The sequence below is a fragment of the Rhinichthys klamathensis genome, unplaced genomic scaffold (assembly GCF_029890125.1).
Source record: "Rhinichthys klamathensis goyatoka isolate OS25496 unplaced genomic scaffold, OSU_Roscu_1.1 h1tg000036l_1, whole genome shotgun sequence".
In the NCBI taxonomy this organism is placed as follows: Eukaryota; Metazoa; Chordata; class Actinopteri; order Cypriniformes; family Leuciscidae; genus Rhinichthys; species Rhinichthys klamathensis.
This window is the reverse complement of record NW_026606584.1, coordinates 10,051,155-10,074,857: the sequence shown is the minus strand read 5'-3', so window position 1 is coordinate 10,074,857 and position 23,703 is coordinate 10,051,155. Positions and strand designations below refer to the sequence as shown.

Genomic DNA, 23,703 nt, shown 5'->3' with positions numbered 1-23,703 from the left:
CAAACCATGTGCAAATTCACAAAACTGCAGTAAAAAAAGAAACTTTTCTTACGTCACAAACAACTTTGTAACCCATCATGTGAATGTGCAGGCGGGCTTTAGCATATCATTAACTATAACCGCTCTGAAGCAGGGGAGTCTCAAGAGAAGCCCGGTTATCTCTGTATATTTTTTCTGTTGATAATTTGAAAAATCGTGTACATTTAGCAATATAGCGGGTGAATTATGTATATGATGTATATTACGATGTTACTATATGGCTTTCTCCATTGTCTTAGACTTACTTTAGATGGCAATTTCTTGATTCTGTAACCATATTACAGTATTTTTCACAAATAAAAGAGTTGTTTGAAAAAAATATGAATAAAACGGAAGTAAACACTGTAACCAACAGGCCAAGTAATCTGATAAGCACTGGGAATCTTTTTTTTTAAATAAAGACAAGGCAACACTAATTTTACATACAGCACAGTGGAAATTACATGAATATGACATGTTCATAAGGCTGGGTACCGAGTTCGGTACTTTTTAGGTACCGACCGAATTGCCTCGATACTACCGAGTATCGAAATATGTCTTGTTTTTCGGTACCAAATTTCGTTACCTAACGGCTCGTTTCCACTGAACGGAACGGTACAGTACAGTACGGGTCGGTAACCCATGATCCGGCTAGCGTTTCCACAGCCAACAGTACCCTTACTTGATAGACGTGGTGTTTGCCGGAAAGAAGCGATCGACGTCATTTTCGCGCGAAGAAGAAAGCGACATAGTAAACAACTATGGATGACAATGACATACTGCAGATCTTGTTCTTGCTTCTCGGCATGTTTGTCATAAGAAACGAGCGCCGGCATTAGGCGTTTCTTAATACCAAGTAGCCTACGCAAAGTCCGACTCAGGAGAATGACTCCCGAGGACGCGAGTCCAGTAATTCTGCTAATGGAACAGCGCGTTCTTGAAAGCACCACTCAGCTCGCTCTGCTACTCCGGTTATCTCTGTATGGACATTTTAGGCAACAATAAAACGAAATGTTAAAAAACACCACTCTGCTTCTTTTCAATTTCATTTAAATACATTTTAAACATTATAAGCACACAAATGTGGTTCAGGCAACGTATATCCTATTGATTATATTCACTGCATGTATGTAGCCTATATTTATAACAAAACTAAATATAAAACACAACCCTGCCTCTTTTCGTTTAAATTTAAAAATATTAAACATATTCCAGGCAATATGTGCATTGGTACAAATGTTGCAATAACCACATTACAGATGGTCTTGTAATAAAATAAAAAATGACAAAACTCTTTTTGTTAAATTTCAGTTTTATCAATAATAGCCATTATAAAAGTATAAGTAAAAGGTACAAAAAGCTATACAGTAAAGCTTTAATAACAAAGCAAACAATTCAGTCAAATATACAAATTCAGCGCTCAAATATATGAAACTTCACTTAGCCTTCTGCCAAAACTATTGGCCAGGGAACGAATTATAGATTCACGAGACCAAAGATCGCCTGTTAGGTCTATACAAGACGAATTATATCTCATGTTTAACCACTACAGAGACGTCAGAGTCAGCGGCAAACATCAGAACGACTAGCCGAGGAAAGGCTGTTCCAGGCGGGGTACTTGAGCTCAGAGCGCCCGGTGATTGCTTGGAATGGATCTCAGTCAAATTATCATAAATCTATAAATAAACCACAGATTTGAGCTTTAAAAAACTACATTCTCACCTGAAAAACTCTTAAAACTATATTTCGTGACACAATAACAGTAGTATTATATTTCAACTGTATATTAAAAAATGGCGCTTCTAATACCCTTGTAGGGATGGGACGATTACCGGTTTCACGATAAACCACGATAAAATGTCCTGGCGGTTAGTATTATCGTTTAAAATTTAATTATCATAAAAACCGTGTTTGATTATCGTGATTTTGAAAACTCGCGGTAAATCCTGTCCAGCCAGAATCAGTCTGACGCAGGCGCGCAGATGCAATGTTGTTTTTTTTGCGCGAGAAGACATGGCGGAAGGCAGTGACAGCGCACAGGAGATTTTTCAGCCATTAAAGAGGACAAAATCGGAGGTATGGTCGTATTTTGGCTATTACAAGAGTCCCAAGGGCAATTTAATCGAGGATGGGCATCCTGTCTGCAAATCATGCAAGAGGAAAGTCGCTGCAAAAGGGGGAACACGTCAAATCTGCTAAGTCATCTAACGTTACGTGACAACCACCCACTGAGTTAATTTTTACCTTAATACCACAACTAACTTGGGCAAATAATTAGACTAATTTATTGGAGATCAATTATTTCATTATCTCACTTGTAATTATTGCAAAGCTTCCGCGAAGAGAAAAGTTTTACAGCAAGTGGATTTGAGCCAAGACGAACAAACATATTCAAACTATTAAGGGTGACATTTAAGGGATAATGTATTGTATTTATTCATAGTAAACTTATTACAGTTTTTTTTTTTTTTTTTTTTTTTTTTTACCACAGAAATAATTTCAGGGACATGAAATATTGAATTGTGGTTAACTTAATGTTTTTAAATCTTACCGGTTTATAAATCCATTATACAAGTTGTGTCCAAATCAATCGTAAAGTAAATGTGATCACTACAACAATATTGTAGTAGTATTAATACTAAATTACTCTGATTTAATTTTCAATACAATCAAAACTGAGACGCAAGACATAGCCTACACATTTGAATGAAACCAGAGATTGCGTCCACGGTGATCCGAGACATGGATGTGCGCTGTGTAGTGCGTTGCTACAACAGTCATTATAAGTATTCCAGTAGTTTAGTCACCCTGACCCAACCAACATATTTTGTTCATTTAAAGTGTGTGTGCGTGCGTGCGCGCGCGTGTGTGTGTGTGTGTGTGTGAGAGAGAGAAAGTGATTTATTATTTATTAATAATAATAATAATAATATTCAGTCATACACACATCCATAAGTGTTATTATCATTATTAATGATAGGGTTTAATGACGAGTTCATTAAAACCTGCACTAGGAAAACTTATACCTCTCACTCTCAGGGCTCCATTAATGTTAATATAATGTTTATGCTTAAAAAAGTGCATATAGCTGCTAATTGTATTTTTTGTTTGTTGATTTTCAAATGTTTTCAGGGTGAGCATCAGTTCTTTTTGAACATTTCCATCTCATTTTAACAAAACCGTGATAATATTGATAATCGTGATAACTTTGGTCACTATAATCGTGATATGAAATTTTCATACCGTCCCATCCCTATACCCTTGTAGCACGCGCAAGTGACGATACTCTGTCAACCAATCAACGTTCTGCAGTGAGTCTAGCTCCACCTTTTAGTACCACTGTGCTAGGTACCCCAACGGAAGGGTACCCAAAAAGTGGTCCAGTACGGTTCGGCTTTTTGGTACCATGCATTCACAACTTTTGACAGTGGAAACGCAAATAATTGCGTACCGTACCGAACTGTACCGTACCGTACCGTACCGTACCGATTAGCAGAAACGAGCCATAAGTGGTTAATCTCGTCAACGTCAGATAGATAGAAAATATGTGGAAATGATCCAAAGTGTACCTATGTGCCAGACTCGATGCCAGAAGCACGCGATGCAATATTTTCGACAAGATAATTGGTGCCAAGACCGGTAACACGGTAAATCTGATAAGGCACTTAGAAGCACACAGAATACACTTGAAAGTAATGGTGTGTTCACACCGAACGCAAATAGAGCGTCAAATACGCGTCTATCGCGTCTAGTTAGACGCTTGAATCTTCCGCTCGAGTTCAAATTTTTTAACTTGCGCAGAAGACGTTTGCGGCAAACGCGTCGCCCAATTCGCGTCATTCGCGATGCCCGGCGCGAATGATGCGTCTATTCGCGTCTTTGCATTGACTTTGTATGTAATCTACTCGTGCAAATAATTAAATTCGCATTCGGTGTGAACAGTGAACACACCATTAGTAAACACTTGTTCATTAATAAACAATTAAAATATCTCCTTGCTATTGTTTCCCGACACATCCATAATCATTAGGCTACTTTTGCCAGTGCTTTGCGGCAAGCTTCATGTGTGCTGAGCGTGAGGCATATATCCCGCCCCCCAGTAGCCTATATTTAATTTAATTCACATTTATTTGTATAGCATTTTTCACAATACATATCGTTTCAAAGCAGCTTTACAAAATGCATGTGTCTAAATTACAATTTAGAGTGATCTGTTATCAGAGGTGACAGTGTAATGCATTTCAATTAATTTTCATTCAGTGTCATTGTTAAACAATGCATTAAAGAAGTGGTCTCAAACTCGCGGCCCATATTTTGTGGCCCCCTACTTGACATTAAATTTTAATGTTAGTGCGGCGCGTCATTGCGTGTGCCGCGTTTTTTTTTTTTTTTTTTTTTTTTTATCCCTTATGGGCTACCATAGATAGTCTCGTGACAGCTTACGGTGGGTTTGTTGTCAATAGTTGTCATAGACAACCGCGAAGTACAAACATACTGCGCCTGGCAAAAATGAGCGCGTCGCTTCAATTATGAGCGCGCTTACCGCGCACCTACATTTGAAATAACGAACTTGAGCGCGCAAAATATGTGAGCGCGACATGTGAACAGCCCCTTGGCGAGCTACCACCAATCAGGCCACGAGCTACTGGTAGCTCGCGAGCGACGTGTTGGAGACCCCTGCTCTAAAACAATGTGAAAATAATCACTTTGAGCTTGTAATATTTGTCCAACAGGTTGATAAGAAGGTTTGCTTTGATTTGTGCAGTCAGTAATTTGAGACACTATACATGTGTAGAAAGAATTCAATAAGACGGGCAGACATGACTGCAAATATTTGTATTTCAAAAGCAATAATTGTTTTTAGTGCTGGGCAAGTTAACGCGTTATTATCGCGTTAATGCGTTTATTAATTAATGCCGACAATTTTTTTATCGCGCATTAACGCAGTTTTTTTTATTATTATTATTTTGAAAGTCCGTTGCTCACTGGCTCTGAATACACATAGGCCTACAGTCAAACCATGATCACAGGAGGGGTGGGATGTTGGTCAGCCAGCAAATAACCCACCCAAACAAGCAGTGGAGAGGCTTTGGCAGGTTCTCTCAGGTGAACAGAAAGGGAGACAGAGCTCCGCGAGTGAATGACAGGCGCTCCATGGATAGTAACCATGCAACGGCTTCTGTGCGCTACGCAGCTGTAGCCTTTTTAACTTAAATTAAAATTATACATAACTTTACCTGATAGGCCTGCGTTTAGTTTAGCGGGGATGCTCTGCCATGTGAATAACTATTTAGATTCTGGAAACTCACAAACAGCGAGCCAAGGATCAGTCTCTCTTCCAATGATTTGTGCTGCGCGTCGTGTACAAAAAGTTAGACAATTCAACTTCTGCAACGCGCTGGCGCGTGCGTGAGGCGAGCATGACCGCAACAGTTTCACAGAAACGCACCCGCTTGTCGCTGCACCTGTGCTCGACCACTTCACCTCACTCTAGGCTGATTTATAATTCTGCGTCGGACCTAAGCCGGAGCCTCTACGCCAGGGGTTCTCAAACATTTTGGAGCCAGGGACCCCTTACAGGGGAAAAACATTTCCAAGGACCCCCTCATATTTATAACAGTGACTGAGCCTAAAGTTAATGTGGGAGCGGTTAATGAAATATTTTGACACAAATAGTCTCGACCCAGGGTCATATGCAGGGTTTTCTAAATAGCATACTGAGGTCCCAAAATTGATCTTGCTAGGGGGGTTCGGGGGCATGCCCCCCGAGGAATTTTAGATTTTCTTGATCTACACGTGCATTTTAAGGTGTTTTTAAGGCCAAAATTTTTTACTTTTTTCTTGATATACCCAGAAAGAATGGAAGTGCAATGTGACAACATGTCCCATAGGTGGGGCACATGGTAACATGACCATATGACAGATTAAAATGTTATCTGATCTAATCAAACAAATATACAAGACAAACAAAAAAGCTATACAACATAGTTCAAAACATATTCATTGTAACGCAGTGTGACAACATGACCCACTTGCACAACTGGGATTTACGTTGTGCCCCGCTATCCCCAATATTTCCTTTCCCGGTTGATACTTTGCAAACTGATTGTTTCTGTCGTTCGTTTAAAACTTCTATAACAGCTGTTTAGTTTAGCGATTTACATATTATCTCGCACTTTATGACCGAATAACTGAAGCGTCATGCGGAAATTCGCGCTCGGCTTGCAGCTTCTGTGAACATAAACCAGCCTACTTTGATTTAATCTCCGACTCAAACATTTTGACATTGACGAGCGCTGTTAGTCTGCTGAAACCGCTCAGATGAGAAGCTCAGTTATCATCGCGATGTTTAATATCCTTGCAGCACCAAATTAGAGTTAATATTAGGCAATTATTTCACAACTTTCATTATACACATAGAAAAATTACAGAGGCCCGGACCTCAGGGACCTCAATTGTGGGTATACGACCCTCTCCCTATGCACAAATTTATAATTTACTATATTTTTTCAGAAAATAAGTTGCACCTGAGTGTGTAATACTTTGTTGCGTTCTTGAGGCGTAGGCCTACTTCCCCTCACTCCACAGCAAATCCTTAAATTAATGGTATTCAGAACAAAACGAGAATGAAAAATAATACTATTAATAGATAATAATACAAATAATAATAATAATAGTATACAGACAACATTTATTTAAAACATCAAGTCTAAACGAATTAAGTTGAATCGAAACTGAAACCTCAGACGTTGGGCTCGTGCATCTCTCATTCGGTCCAAAGTTTCCATATTTGCGATGTAGCCTAACATTTGGATGCTTAACTATTTATGTAAAGAAAGCTTCATGCTTCAGTCCCAATATAGGCCTACACGTATCAGCATCTTCACATTTGGAGAAATGAGATTGGAACAACAGCAAGTCGACAGTATATGATTGACCGTCTCTGCCTTCATAGTGTACAACAGACAAATTAAATTAAGCAGAACTTTTTATAAGTTCGGTGAGTATTTTATTTTGATAATGAACAGGTTTTGATGTCAAATTAGCAGTGCTAGAACTGACATATTGTGCGCGCACACGAGACGCCGGCGCGAACACTTGGATTTTTCCTCAGCAGTGGAAACAAAGGAATACTCTTATTTATGGTCATAAAGATAAGAGTACATCATTCAAAACGGCAAAGTGTCTATTTTTTATTTGTGTATACATTAAAAATGACTACAAAATGTCATGCCTTTTAAAAATAAAGAACACAACAGGATGCGCGTTCTGCCGTCTCCGTCTCCTTAGCTGGCGCACGTGCCCAAAAATCGACCAAAATACAGCGAATACTTGACGCACAGACATAAGAAATATAGATAGATTATCTATCTATAGAAACCTTTAAGAGCCTACTTTTTTATTATTTGACATTAAATGCATTATATAAGTCACTTTGGAATAAATAGCAAGTTTTCAGATGCTAAAGAAAACATGACTTACAGTCGGGAAAAACGGTAGGCTGTTATAAATTATTTCGCGGACCCCTTGGCTATAGTTCACGGACCACCAGGGGTCCGCGGACCCCACTTTGAGAACCACTGCTCTACGCTATAGACTACGCGTTGGTTTTCATTTATATATCTGCGTCGTTGTCCGCGTTGACGCGCAATTACACATGCAGAGGGAGAGTGTGAAACCCGGGGAGCAGTTCTAGCAATCACAGCGCTTGCAGTGCGCGTAGAATTGACGATACATTTTTGGAGAGATGCACGTCAGGGTACGCGCGCTACACAGCTACGGCGTGAGTTCGACGCAGAAGTATAAATTGGGCTTTACCTCTGTTTAATGTAATCTTACGTGGGAAACCATGGCATGCCATGACCAAACCTAAGCTGCCATCAGAGAAGTAACGTTGTTCGACTTATATCTGTAGTGATCATGACCCTTTGACTACATAGACTGTTTCTGCTGCTCCCTGATACAAGATACCTGTTCAGAAAAAAAGAAAAAAAACAAGAAAACTGGACTCTTTTTAACAAGCTAGATAAAAGGTAATGCCCTGGCAGTGGCAAATAGCTTTGTTTAAATATTTGATTTGATTACGTTAATGTTTAAGTTGAGATTTACAAGAAATATTGTATTGATACTGTGTAAAGGGAATACTGCTGGTATAAAAGCACCTTATTTGTTTAAAGTTTTTGCAAACCACATGTTATTGCACTTTTGTAGCAGTACATTTAAATCAAAAGTGCGCAATACACTACTTTAGAATTCATTATTCAATATTGCGCGTAACAATGCGATTAATCGCGATTAATCGCAAGAATATCATGCGATTAATCGCGATTACATTTTTTAATCGTTGCCCAGCACTAATTGTTTTTCTAAGTATAATAAAAGGAAATGTGCCTTCCAAAAAAAACATTCAATATCATTAATGTGTTGTATAAAGAAAATAAAAAGGACATAAGCAAATATAAATATCACAAATATGTGTTATAGACAAAGAAAGTTTGTAAAATGAACTTCAACTGTCAGAAGGACAGCTCATGAAGAACCAATCATGTACAGAAAGAAATGTTCAAATTCAGAGGAACAGTTCAAAAGAAACGTTAATAATAAATATTGAGAAGATTGGATCAGTTGTGCTCCTTTTTTGGAATGCTTGAATACTATTTTTTGTGGAATACTTGATGTGGCCCAGCCTGACCCCGACTCTACCTCAAGCGGCCCCCAGTTAAGTTGAGTTTGAGACCCCTGCATTAAAGGGTTAGTTCGCCCATTTAAGACATGAAGTTGTATGCAATCCTTACCAGCACTATAGTGCATACACACTGACCCACTCTGTTGTCACCTCCCTGGTCAGAGTTCTGGCCGCTGGAAGTTTTTCAATAAAGTACTCCCGGTTACTTTCCGGGGTGGGAAAACTGTGCGTTTTTACGTGAAAAAATGATTTGCGTTTCAAAGCTTGATTAATTTACCACACAAAAAACACGCCGGTCAAAATGCATACCTCAGTTTTATTCGCCACTATTTTCTATCCATTTCTATCAATCCGCGCTGCTGTCAACGTCAACAGTGCGCACGTTCCGATCAGCTGTTCCATTGTGTTTACACAAATGATTGACAACGACGTAAAAAGTATTAAATTAACAATGGTGCGAACTTGTAAATTCCCAAGCTGTGACCACAAGTATGTGCCGGGATCAAAGTTCAGATTCCATCGTTTTCCTGTTTCGAATATAACTATGAGACAGCTTTGGCTGGTTGCCATCGGCTACTCTGCGGGAGCTAAAATATCCAGAATAAAGGATTTTCGTGTGTGTAGTGCTCACTTCAGCGAAGACGATTACAACCAAGGAGGAAAAGGAAAATTAAAGAGTTTTGCTGTACCAGTACCACGGGTAAGCTCTATTTACTAACTTTATGATCCCATGTCTAAACTGTACGGTAAACAAGCTGATGTTTAGACTCCATTATAAAACACGTGAAAAGATGTCTAATATAAAAACAGTATATAGGGATATTGGTACAATTTGCTGAGAAAACTATTTGATTGAACACACACACAATTGAGGTTTGGTGTTGCAATCAATAACATTGTCGTTGTGCTAGAATTACTTTCATCATCTGATCCGTCTGACATTGTGCTAAAATTGGTTTCATCATCAGAAGTTTCGCAGTCAGACATGTTGTCAGCGAGTCGCGCTATCAACAGCTGATCGGAACGTTGACAGCAGCGCGGATTGATAGAAATGGATAGAAAATAGTGCCGATTAAAACTGAGGTATGCATTTTGCCCGGCGTGTTTTTTGTGTGGTAAATTAATCAAGCTTTGAAACTCAAATCATTTTTTCACGCAAAAATGCACAGTTTTGCGGCCCCGGAAAATAACCGGGAGTACTTCATTGAAAAACTTCCAGCGGCCAGAACTCTGACCAGGGACGTGACAACAGAGTGGGTCAGTGTGTATGCACTATAGTGCTGGTAAGGATTGCATACAACTTCATGTCTTAAATGGGCGAACTAACCCTTTAAGTTAAGGCAGAAACAATGAGCTCATTGAAGTAAAGAATACATGTTGTTAAATGATTAGGAAACATAGAAAACTTTAGCATTGGTGCTTTTTTACATACTCAAAATATGAGTGTAAAAAACAGGGTTCCTACAAGTTTCTTCAAGTTAAATTCAAGCCTTTTTAAGACCTTTTTAAGATCATTTATATAAAAAATTAATACCTATTTCACGTCCCTACCAGCAAAGAAAAACAAAATCCTTGAACTTGTGTTCATTTTTTTTTATAAATGTGGAATGGGTAAAAGATGATAAGCCAAGCAGGTGTGAAAAATAAAAACATTTCAGTAGGCCACAAGAAAGTTTGCCGAACAATGTTAAGTTGTTTTTTAACATTAGCTAGCTACTTAATCCATGCTGGGAATATGGGAAACTGAGAGACCCCTGAACAATAAACATCGAAAATTATAATAATCGTGGTTGACAAATAGCCTAAAACTTTTGAGGAAAAATACAATACGGAGAAGTTACATACAGCACAATTTTTAAGCCCCAGACATCAAAATTCAAGACTTTTTAAAGTCTTTTTAAGGTATTATTTCCAAATTAATAAATTCAATGCTTTTAAGGCTTTTTAAGACCCCGCGGGAACCCTGAAAAAAGTCAACAAACTGAAAAAATAAAAATTAGGTAATGTTATATTTGTTAAAACTGGTTACATAAAATTGGTATCGAAAAAAGAATCGTTCAGGAACCGGTATCGAAGTCAAGGTATCGGTATCAAACATTTTCTTACGATACCCAGCCCTACATGTTCACACTTCAAAACTTGTAATAATGACTCAAATAAACTTGTTGTTTCTGCCTTAAATTAAAACATTGTTAGCTAACTGTGTGATATGTACTTGGACAGTCACCTCTAATAACAGATCACTCTAAATTGTAATGTAGAAAGGCATTTTCTGTAAAACTAGTTTGAAACGATTTGTATTGTAAAAAGCACTACACAAATAAATGTGAAATTAATTGAACTGAATTGTGGGCAACTGAATATAGCGCAGCATAGTTTGAAATCAATGGTTTAAAGTTTGTTGAACTCTGCTGTCCGCATTCAATTCACACGGACCGGACGTCACGCACAAAGTAACATGTTCATGCAGGCAACAAATGCGCACTTCAGAATATTTGACAACTGGATTCGACTAAGTCGGCAAGGTTTGTGAAATAAAATTCTCATTAGATATTCAAAGTTGTTAGCCTTTCTGTTAATAATATAAAAGCAAACATAATAATACTTTTTCATATAGTTTACTTTCTTTGTTAAACAGTTCTAGCTAATAATGTATTAGAAAAAAACTGTTAAACAGAGACCAAATGAAGACGGAAAATGGGAGCGCTGTGTGCTCAGAGCCACGTTCTCAGTGCAGTCAAAATAAAAGTCTGGTGCTCCATCAAGATAAAATATCCCGCATCCAACCCATCAGCCAAACAGAAAACCTTATCATCTGATGGCAATATATCGGTCAACCACTATTCTTGTGCATGATTCATGCATGTATATTTATGCAATTGCCAGAAACTTTTATTCAAAGAAACTTGCATCATATGCAAGATTTGAAACCATGACCAGGATATGTTAGCACCATGCTATACTGTTTGAGCTACACGAAAGCTTGTTATTCTACAGAATACCTCAAAATTACTAGTAATCTTACATCAAAAAAAAAAAAACCTTTCCTCATCTCTGAATCACCTTTCCTTTGTGGCTAATGTGACCAAACCCCCTTAAGTTTCAATTGCAGGTATCAGTGGCGTTCCAGGAATCAAACATGCAAACACCCACTTTACGTGATCCAGTTGATTTCCAATGGATTAAAGACCAGTCCTGCACTTTTTCTTCAATAACATGATATTATTTACTCTGAAATAAGTAACATTACAGAAGACAAAATGACTGCAAATACATTAAAGGTGCTAATATGTATTTTTTAGCGGCCTCCATCGGTGATGTTTCAGATTGCAACCAATTTTTACAAGAGCGCTCGTGCTCTTGCGCGTGCTCGAACACAAGAGCGAGCACTCATGGTACCGTCCACACAGACACTTTCAACACACCGGAAAAAGCATCACACAACATGCTGGAAACTCATCTAAACTCCCACTGCAACGTTACAATAATAGGCTACTTTTATCAGCTTGACGTTGAACTAATGCTCCATGCTCGTACCATGATAACGTTACATTGACTGCATTTAGCCGGCATGTGGTGTTAGCATAAGGCATTTCACTAACTATTCGTGTATCTTTCACCATCAGGCAGCAATGTCAACATATGTGAATGTATAATATGATAACGAAAACGGTTAGTGACTAGACTGAACAATTTCAGTGTAACAGTAAGATCGTAGGAAGTAACATTACTGTACTGAACGTGTCTGGAAATGTGTACAATATGATAGTAGTGGGATGAGTGACGTTAGACAGTAGATCTAGTACATAAAATGAAAGTTACATCCTAAAGCACCTACTTTTTGTTATCCTGGAACAGTCTTTTGTATTCATTTCATGTCTCATGTATGTTGTACTTTACCTTGCCATTTCATTACAGTTTACCATTATTTATTTCAGCATATCTGAAAACTTGTAATTTATCACAATAAAAATAGCGGAGGTCTCTCCATAATTCAAACGGTCTGCCGATGTTGATCCGTGTTTTCGTCCTAAGTCGATCAGGTTCACGTTTGGCCTGACGAGCTTCAGCAGATACATTTTTGTTTTGTTTTTTATATTTATGTGGAGTTTGTGTTGGAGGCAGGTCGTTTTTTGGTGTTATCAGACTCCATGTCGTCAGCTGCAATGCCGTCGCATAGACTGTATATAAAAAGGAGAGAGGCTCGGGAGCGCGCATGCACGTCACATCCGATGGATTTCGCTGAAAATCCGACCCGGAGACTTCACATAGAAATAGGAATACTGGCCTTCAGAGGTAATAGCAGAACCCGACAAGTGGATCATTGTAATGTGTGATTACAACCCCTTCACACACAGGCAATAAAAAAAAGGCAATAATAAATTCATTTTAGAAAAAAAGTTCCATATAGCACCTTTAATTGAATCAGTTATCTCAGCTAAAAGCCGTAAAAGACCTGCAACCATCTGTCTGTTGCATCTATTTGAGGCGTTTCCACTTTTTACAGAGAAAAATGTTTCATAGGCAGCAAGTTTACATCGTAAATCAGAGTGGATGTGTTTCGTGACCTAAACATTCCATGTACTGCTATGTGCAAGGCCATCTAATGACACCCCAAAATAACTCAGACACAAGAGGGCTGACGCTGTCTGTTAGCAATGAAGAGCTGGATAGTTGAGATTTTTCATCCCTGTGTTGTTGGTTCTCTGAAGGAGAGAGTGAAAGCTTTCTCTCTTTACTATATCAGTGTGAGACTGGAAGGACGGTGCAGTGATGTCACAGGGGAAGCCATAGAGTCTTACAAGGGAGAAAAATTCAAAAGTTCAATGTGGCAAACAAGGCTTTTTAATAAACATTTACCTCAAAAACTTCTTTCAATGCGGTTCTGATACTTTGAGATGACAGTGTAGAGCCGTCAAATTAATTTGAATTTCGAATATTTGTCAAATTAAAAGAAAAATCCAAATTCGAATGCAAAAACAATGCCGTGTTTTTGTTTACCTATCCAGTTGAACCCACTAGATGTGGCACTGCTGCATTGGTCATTTAAAACATTGCAGAAAGAGCGTGGCCTTAGACGGACATCTTTGACAGTTGCACTCGCGTCTCGCACAAAAGAGCAGCATATTAAGAAAGCTGTGTAAAGCTAAAAAACTCAATGTTTGAGACTTGTTTTTTTCCCCATTCCACTGCATCTCATGTTTTAAAATGCAAAAGTACTCTGTGTGATGAGCGCTTCAGCTATAATACATGATACGGTTTTTTTATTAATTGTTTATGCAATTTACAAAATTATATTTGATTTATAAACATTATTATAATTTCTTTTTGTACAGACAGTCATGTTAATTCATTGTTTTGAATAAACAATTTAATGTGGTGCATTCATATTTTGCCTCAGGAGACAAGCCAAAAGATTTTTCCCCATAACTGAAATTATGCCTTTTAAATTAAAATATAATTTGATTATTAGCAATATTTAAGTAAAAGATTCAAATTGAGTTTTTCTGCCATTTTAATAGCCCTATGACTTACATTAACATACATTCAGCTCATCTGTACTGATTTCATTTCATATACTGATCTCCACAAACACTAACTTCGACAAACACTGAAGACTTCTAAAAATTTCATTATGGTCATGAGACCAATCATATGAATTAAATTATATCTTTATGTAGCACATGACTGCCAAAAACAGAAAACACAAAATAAAATAAACAGAGCAGAAATAGAAACAAATCATTCTAGCAACCACCATCAAAATACAGCTTTCACCATTAATTAGAAGCCATTTATACCTTTATTCTATACTGAGTAACTTACAAATATGAGAGGGCAGATTGTGATACGAACGCACATAAGGACATCAAACATCACATTTCATCATGTGCAGCATTTATGATAAATCAGAAATTAGATCTCCTTTCACATACATCAGATTTGCACTGAAAGTCACTATATAGAACATGTAAAGAATGAGGTTATATCCAGTGACCGCTCTGAAGAAGAAGAAAAAGAGAGGGGAGGGAAACAAGATTAGGATCTGTGAAAGGAATTACAGAACTTCAGAAAGCTCAGACAGAGAACGACAGGAAATGACAAGAGCACGACAGAGAAAGCAAACAAGAGGAAAGAAAGAAGTAAAGTAGAGAATAAGAAGAAAGTAATTCTAACATAATAACCTAACATAGCCAATAACTTCCAATGCAAGTAAGTTGTCTCCAGTTTTGCCATAACACAGCAAATTAAGTTTAGTTTCTTTTTTAAAAATTATACAAGATGATGTATGCAGACTTACTAACAAAATGTGGCAGCACAAATATTGATTCCTCGTATCCCAAAAAGGGAACAGAATCGGCAGGTATGCTATAGTATATCAATATCTGGGTCAAGATAAAATATAAGATTTCTGAGATTACTTTGGGTACAATTTATATTAATTTATATTGATTGTTGCTTGTCTCTTTTTCCCCAAATATTCATGAAAATTAACCAAAAATGTGATTATTGGCATGAGAATATCAAGATAATATTGATACGGTTGGGATATCAATATAAAATTAGAGGTGGGCATAGATTTTTTTTTTTTATCTAGATTAATATTGAAATTAATCTAGATTAATCTAGATTAAAATGGCTCATTTGAATTCTCCCGAAGGCATTCAGAATATGTGTGCTACCCAAATAATGACTAAAAGTAAGTCTTTGAGAATAGTTTGCCTCGCGTAGGGATGTGCATTTCTGCCAAAAATGCCATTCAACAATCGAGGATCAAAAGTCGAATATCGTTAAAAAAATAAATAAATAAAAAATACGCAATGACAGAAAGGGAGGCCAATTTCATCTTTAGCGATTTGTCATCAAACAAACTGTTTATTAATTGAACAAGTAACATGTTTTCGTCCTTTTTTTAACATAGTAGGCTAATTGGAAGAAGAAAAACAATACGCAAGACAGTCCGTTTTTGCATCGCCAATGCTCGTTAGATAAAAAAATTATGTCATCATATGTCATAAGAATTTTATGTGAACCTGCCTTGTTACTGCAATAGCCTCATTTTTAAACAAATTAGTTTCAATCAATGTAAACTATTCGTGTGATTATGCCACTGCGCAATACACACGCAATACACACACAAAGTATTACCTGAATGAAATGAAATCGAATGTATCGTCCTGTGGAATCATTCATTCACAGACAGCTTACGAAGATGTTCAACTAATAAAGATCTTCATCGCTGGCAAAAATATGATGCATTTGCAGATTTGCATTCACTAGACTAGACTGTAGATCGGCCACTTCATCCAACGCTCTTGATGCTCTTAAATCTTCCTGTTTCGACTCAGAGTGTGAATTGAAAGCGCTTCAGACGATTCAGTACGTGAGGAACTGAACAGATCAACTGATTCGCGAACCGATTTAGACAGATCATCTGACAACTTGTTTGATGAAGTCTTTGAACAAAATCGACTCAAAAGAGTGATTCATTTGTAAATGAGCATCGCTCATGCCCATACAAAGGACACAGCGCGCTTGGAATAAACTCATTTAACAACGTATTGCATTAAAATAAAGTAACGTCGCCCAACGTAACAAAGTAAAAGTACACCTTGTGTCCCTGACAGGAAAATACCCTACTGCGCGATCTGTGACAGTAGGCGCGGCGTCATACTACACATTAGAATTGCGCGAAAATATAACGATATTCGAAAAAGCCATTTATGATCCCAACCCAACTTTGATTAACGGCGATATGTTTTTTATCGCCCGATGAGAGTCTCACGTTAACGCAGCACGTTAACGCCCCAGCACTATATAAAATATAGCAATAATTTTAAATAGTATTAATGTTATCCCCACCACTAATCCTAACTCCAGAAATCAGAGAGATGATTGCTTTTAAAACTGTTACATATTCAATAATGTTGCTGTGGAAGAAGTTTTTACATCAATTTCACACACAAAAAAAGAAAAAGTAAATATAAATCCATTCGCCTTCAAGGAGAAAACTTAAACCTACATTCATTCAAAGCACCAAAAATAAGGCATCCATAAACCACCACAACCATAAAGTTTTAAGTCAAGGATTCCCGTGAGTCATAGAACAGGATCTCTGAACCACATCAGTGGTAATCAGACTCCTGGGCAGAGAAGCGGACACCTGATTCTCTGAGGCACTGGCGGAGCAAAACTACAGACTGCTGATGTCCCTGTGATAAATGCATTCAGGGACTTCTACTCGCAGCCCCACTGCTTACAATGGCCCTCAGTCTACTTTAGTGCAGCAAGGTGGTTTTGATTCCAAGATGGGCAGCACTCATTGTTAAACCAGAACAGAGAGCAAAAAGTTCTTGTTAAAAGAGACAGAGACAGTGATTGATTATTGGTGAATCTTAATTATTACAAAAAACTTATGCTAATGCTACAGAACATTACTTGATAAGACCTTCAGGTGTGTTCAGGTAGGTTTAAAGGTGCCCTAGAATGTTTTTTTATTTTATTTTATAATGTTTCCTGGGTTACCCTTATAATGTTAGTATGTTTTTTAGATAAAAAATATTCATCATTTAGAAATAAATGGCATTTTTCCTAGCCTGCTTTTAGCCTCTGATTTGAACACTCTGTTTGAAGGGGCGTGTCTGCTGTGGGATTCAGTGTAACCGCGGCCACTGCTGTGATTGGCTGACATGCTTGCATATGAAATAGCTAGTACGCATTACATGTGAAACTCTCTCCCGAATACTTTTACTACTGCTATTATACGTTTTTACTATAACAGTTATCGAGATTAACGAATCGTGAGATGTTTTTAAAGTATTTAGATCTATTCCCATCACATAAAATGTTGCCGTGATGAGCATTGAGCAGATGACAGTGTGTTGATCGCGAGAATGAAGATCTTATCATTGCAAAGCAGTTTCTGCACTCTCTCTGCTTTCACCAATGCAAACACGATGATGTAAATACAGTAAGAGCTTCGTTGTGCAGTAACGGGCGTCATTGATTTCATAACGAGTTTGGCAAGTGTCCAGATAAACTCGCGCTGTGTGGAAAGATTGTTCTTTGATCGCTTTCTGTATATAATTTGTTCACAATTTAAATACGATTATTTTCATCCTACTAAAAGAAACGATGTGAAGCTGATATTTTAGTCACTGTCTTGACTTACTGATGCATAAACAGTATTGAATGATTTTGAGAGAAAGATTACCTGTCTGAACTTGAACAATTACACATCAGAAAGTGTTGCTTGGTAGCTCGATCCGAGGCCAGCTCTGTATTGGCCCAAGTTGAGGAAACAGTCAGTGAAATGTTTGGAAATTTCCAGAGAAAATAAAATTAACCCATTGTTTCTTCAGAGGCTCAGATGAAGGAACTAAAAAATACTTTTGTGTTCATGTGTACATCCACACTGAGCAACTGCCATGCTTCGGCTGCGCAGTTCCGCCTGGCATTGAGGGCTGGCATTATGCAAATATTTGGAGGTGTACATATTAATGATCCCGACTATTGCGTCACAGTCGGTATTGTGTGGAGAACCGACCGTTTTTCAGGGGTGTTTTTCGTAAACGTGAATTAAATGAGAACGCGAAAACAGTCCAGTTTGAGATTCACTCTATGTCATGTCCATGCACTGAACTCTTGTTATTTGACTATACCAAGGTAAATTCAATTTTGAATTATAGGTCACCTTTAAGGATCCCAGAATGCACTCAGAAGTAAGTGACTCAGCAGCAAATGGGGCAAATTACATTATGAGAACTACTTTTTGAAAGAGCTGCTCCGTTCCAGCCTCCATTACAAAACAAATGGCAGAGCGCCCCGCATAAAACTAATCTGATATGAACAACAAAGAGTGTAAAGCCCACCATAAAGTTCCTCAATCATCACTGACGAGACACAGAAATCCAGTGTGCCCAGAAAGAGGCACTCATAGCCATGAGTTCTGTTTTCAAAGCCAGTCGTGACAAAAATATGCAGGTCAGCTTTTCAGAGGATAACAGAGGTATGCGAACAATCATCTCTCAAACCTGTTCCTATTTCACAAAAGCTCAAATAAACCCACTCAGCAGCACCATCTCATTTGGATTCTTGATATAATTTCAGAGCAAACCCTTTCCTTTTTAATATTTTGATGAATTTTAGAAAATATTATTTACAATACGTATTTTATGTGAAATTTCATGTCTTCTTGAAAAGTGAACTCAATTTAGTATTTACATGCTGTCTGAGATGTGGCTTTCTGTACGTGCTATGACGGCGTAAATTACTGGTCATATTGGAGCATACGGCACTGGCAACAAGTTTACAAAGAGTGTCTGTTTTTTTCCACGTAACTTTTTGGAAAGTCAAAATGTTCCCAGACAGGAGATGTATATGATACAGGCATCGGCTCTGTCATCGGCTAGCTTTGGCTTGCCTATGCAGAACTACAGCACACCAACATGTGAGAAACTGTGATGTCAGCAATAGATACTAACAGTTGATTTTACCGCTACTCTCACGTGAAATGCATAGCGTATCTATCGACAGAAACATAAGCGGAACTCTTGTCTGTTTTACCCCCCTTTATGGATGCCTCATCAGATTTGAGATTAAACGCGGTGCAAGTGCGTGCCGAACCGTGGGTGGAAAACGATACGGTTCGATTTTTTACCGACAACCGTTAAAGCCCCAATATGCATGTGCATGTCTCAAAATTATATCGACCATCCTGCACTTTTAAGACATCAACATCAGCCTGAAATACCCACAATGGTGGAGCACTAAACGTAACCACCATAAACCTGTCCTGAACATTTGGTTAAAGGAGTAGTTCACTTTTAAAAAAACTTTTGCTGATAATTTACTCACCCCCATGTCATCCAAGATGTCCATGTCTTTCTTTCTTCAGCCGAAAAGAAATTAATGTTTTTTTTGAAAACATTCCAGGATTTTTCTCCATATAATGCACTTTGCTGGGCACCAAACGGTTCAAGGTCTAAATGACCGTTTCAGTGCAGCTTCAAAGGGCTTTAAACGATACCAGACGATGAATAAGGGTCTTATCTAGAGAAACGATCTGTCATTTCAAAAATAAATAAAAAAGTTTAAGTTTTATAGGCACAAAGGCTCGCCTTGCGAACTCTCCTGTTCGAACTCGTTCATCAAAATGAACGAATCTTTTTTCGAGTCATTGACTCGAAAAAAGATTTGTTCATTTTGATGAACGAGTCAATGACTCGAAAAAGATTTGTTCATTTTGATGAACGAGTTCGAACAGGAGAGTTCGCAAGGCGAGCATTTGTGCCTATAAAACTTAAACTTTTTTATTTATTTTTGAAATGACAGATCGTTTCTCTAGATAAGACCCTTATTCAGGGAACTACACTAACATTTTCCACTGGTGGCACTTGCGCTACTAACTTTTTCAGTTACTAGCGCAAAACATGATTTGGTCGCACAAATTATTTATATAGTAAGCCGCTCTGGATAATAATGACCAATAGTGAAACTGTATTGCATACAGATGTGCTTTTTATTTTACTCTCCATCTTTTAAAACACATGCCTTCTTGTTTTCTTTAAAAATGGTTGGGATAGATTTACTGCAATAGAAAATACAGTAGCCTACACAATATAGTGCTAAATTAATTTCTTTTGGATTTCACCATGCTATGGTTGCCACAGATGGGCAGACTTCTGAACTCTTAAGGAAAAGTAAAATAAATATTATATGTCATTGTGAAGCTTCAATGATTCGTGTTTGAATTGTTTTGACGCAGTTACAAATTTGGACAGTCCTGCAATTGAAGGCCCACAGAATTTACAGTAGGGCTGCACGATATTGGTAAAAAAAATGACATTGCGATATTTGATTTTTCTGCGATATATATTGCGATATAAAAACAATTTCACCAGATGACTTGAATAGCTCTACTTGGAAAGAATGAATCATTCTAGAATGACTCTTGAGTTCAGTGTTGGACAGATCAGTTGTTATTTTAACCATTCATTAAAGTGAATCGGTTCAAAGGAGTCAGTTCGCGAATCGGACGTGTCATTAACGGACCACGGCACACGTTGTGTGATTATCCAGGCAGTTTAGGACATCGCACAAGATTTGTCTCAACACAGAAAACATTTCATCACCAGATAGATTTTTTGTTTTGTTTATTGAAAGAGTGGTTTATGCCATCTGAATGTGTGGAAAGCTTTTCAGAGAAGATGAGGCAACGTTATTTTAGCACAATTCACAACTAGTGGTAGTTCAGAAAAAAAAAAACTTCAGTCTTCCGACCTTTTACCATCGTGTATTCTCAAAGATATTCAGTCAACTCAATTCATTATTATGAGCGAGGGAGGGAGAGAGAGCGCGCGCGCAACTGGGGCTTTCACTCTCTCTGCTCGTTCTCTCAGTTAAACAAGCGCGAATCCGCGAAGCCAACTTGATGTGTTGAATGCTCAGAGCGCGTTATAAAACGTATTCCTAAAATACACATTTCTGTTTTAATAAATGCTCATAGTAAATCATAGCATATTGCCTAAAACATTAGGTAGGTACAAAAATAATCAAACGGTGATACATTTGCGACCCATTAAAAATTAGGGTCGCAATGGCATTTCAAAAGGTCGCATATGCGACCATTTTGGTCGCAGTGTAGTTCCCTGCCCTTATTCATCGTCTGGTATCGTTTAAGCCCTTTGAAGCTGCACTGAAACGGTCATTTAGACCTTGAACCGTTTGGTGCCCAGCAAAGTGCATTATATGGAGAAAAATCCTGGAATGTTTTCATCAAAAACATTAATTTCTTTTCGGCTGAAGAAAGAAAGACATGGACATCTTGGATGACATGGGGGTGAGTAAATTATCAGCAAAAGTTTTTTAAAAAGTGAACTATAAATCCTTTAAGCTACATTCTGAATCAGTTGAAACCTTGTACTACATATAGCCACTTTCAGAGTTCAGCTTAATGCTATAGCATTTTAATCAAATTAAATGTTGTAACATATAATTTCCATTTAATTTTGAGTCTGATAGAAATTGCTCTCGATTTGAGCTATGGTAAGCCCTAAAAACAAGTTCAAACAAGGCTGCACCAAAATGCCCTTGTCTCGACTTCCTCTTTCCAGCAGAAAATTGATGCTCCAGCCCCCAAGCTTTTCATTAACTCCACTGTGACACTAGCAATGATAATGACTGCTTATAGGCCCCGTCACAAATACCCAGCAAATAACAACTACTAACCAATTCTCACCGCATTAATCCTAGTGGTGCTGAATCAAAAAACTACTGTATCTGAATACAAACATAGCAGCAATGACATCACAAAGCCTTTTTTCTCCACGAAACATGAATTAATTCAATTATTCAGATTACACAACACTTGGATTGACCCCTTAGCCTAGAAAGAGGACTTTAAATATTCTGCACAAATGTAAAATTTTGATTTTAGGCAGAGCCATTAAGTCAAACAAATACATAAACAACCATATAGTCCAATCGCATCATATCAGACACCTAGCCCCTGATTCATGTTTTCTATTAGGATTACAAGAGTATGAGCATTACATTAGGCATTCATAATTTCATTCATTATTTTTGACCAAAAATAACAGCAACAGCCCCAAATTGCATAGGTCTGCTCAGTTTTTTCCCCCTAATATTTGAGCTTCATATCCTCACTATATATCATGCTATATGTGCCATAAAAGACTGGTGTATCAAAACATATGCAAACCTTTTTTATTTAAAGGTTCAATAAGCTATTCCATTAAAATATGTTCTAACTATTGTTACATATGTCAGGGTTTACATGGTTAAGAATGCATAAAGTGTTTACTGAACTGCCCAAAATCCACTTCTATCTTTCTGTGCGACTTTTGTCAAATAATTCTGAGACACATCAGAGAGAATGAATGACTCAAATCCGCTCATACACCTCTAGAGGCTCTGCATCTTGTGAATGGCGTGTGATGTAAACCTTACAAATCACCACATAATGAAGGCTCTAACAACAAAAGCATTAAAAGCATTGGAATACACTTGGAAAACGTTCTAGCAGTCACGACCTGATGACAAACCAATAACGTTACGCCTTTCATACTTCTTAAATAGAGAACTGACGTGTAACCGCACACAACTACTTCCAATTGCGCATTTTGTAACATTTCTTTGAAGATTTTAGCAATGTTCTTAAGCATTAACTGTCTACTCAGAGGTTGCAAGGACGCTGCAGATTGTTTGGCCTATCAGAGGTAACATATGGAAGAGCTAACGTTAACAGACTACAACAAAGTTTCAGCAGTTTATGAGCATGTTTGAAACGACTTGTGTGAACTTTTGGACACAAAACATACATGAGTTAGAGTTTAAATAAGCTAGTTAGAAGAAAGTAAGTTTCTTTGACAGAGTGGCAAAAAGTTCTTGTTCTAACCAAAACTTTGGACAGAGCAGACATAAAGTGGAGCAGACGGGAAATAAAGTAACGTTATACACACCCAGGAGTTTCTTGACCTCTTCCTCGCTCATGAAGACGTTTACATTCGGCCTATTGTTGTTGTTTATGCCCGGCGCATTGCTCGGGTTGGTGAGGCATCGGGCCCCTTCGAGGAGCAGGAGGAGAAAGAAACCCCCTAGTCTCCACAGTACCGTATGCGGCCAACCCCGGGACACCGCCGACGCCGCGCCTCCACCGGAGCCCCGCGCTGGCAGAAACATCACAGCCCACCGTCGCGTCAAAAAGTCTTTGCGGTCGAACTGAGCCACGGAACCTCATCCAAAACTTGAGTTACTTCTTCCCGAGGGCGACATACTACTAGGTTTGATGACGGCGCTCTCTGTCGACCCCTCTCTCTTCTCCGTATTGTCCCCCTCACCCGCCGCTGATAGCCGTCCAGCTAACTTCTGTTAGCTCGCGCTCAATCTCAGTGAGCCCACGGGTGCGAGCGGGGCCAGTTGGACGATGTTAAAGCGATGTCTTTCCTCAGGGAGAAAGTCCTTAGGTTTTATTTATT

General features: G+C 38.1%; 1 protein-coding gene across 2 annotated transcripts in view; it reads right to left on the bottom strand.

Annotated features, from left to right (window-relative positions):
- The window catches only part of ryk (receptor like tyrosine kinase), a 90,005-nt gene extending 66,302 nt beyond the window's left edge, over positions 1-23,703 (bottom strand). For both annotated transcript variants that reach the window (XM_056246315.1, XM_056246316.1), the window contains exon 1: positions 23,188-23,703. In XM_056246315.1, the coding sequence (XP_056102290.1) occupies positions 23,188-23,407 (220 nt within the window). In that variant the 5' untranslated portion in view covers positions 23,408-23,703. The remainder of the gene's footprint in view (positions 1-23,187) is intronic.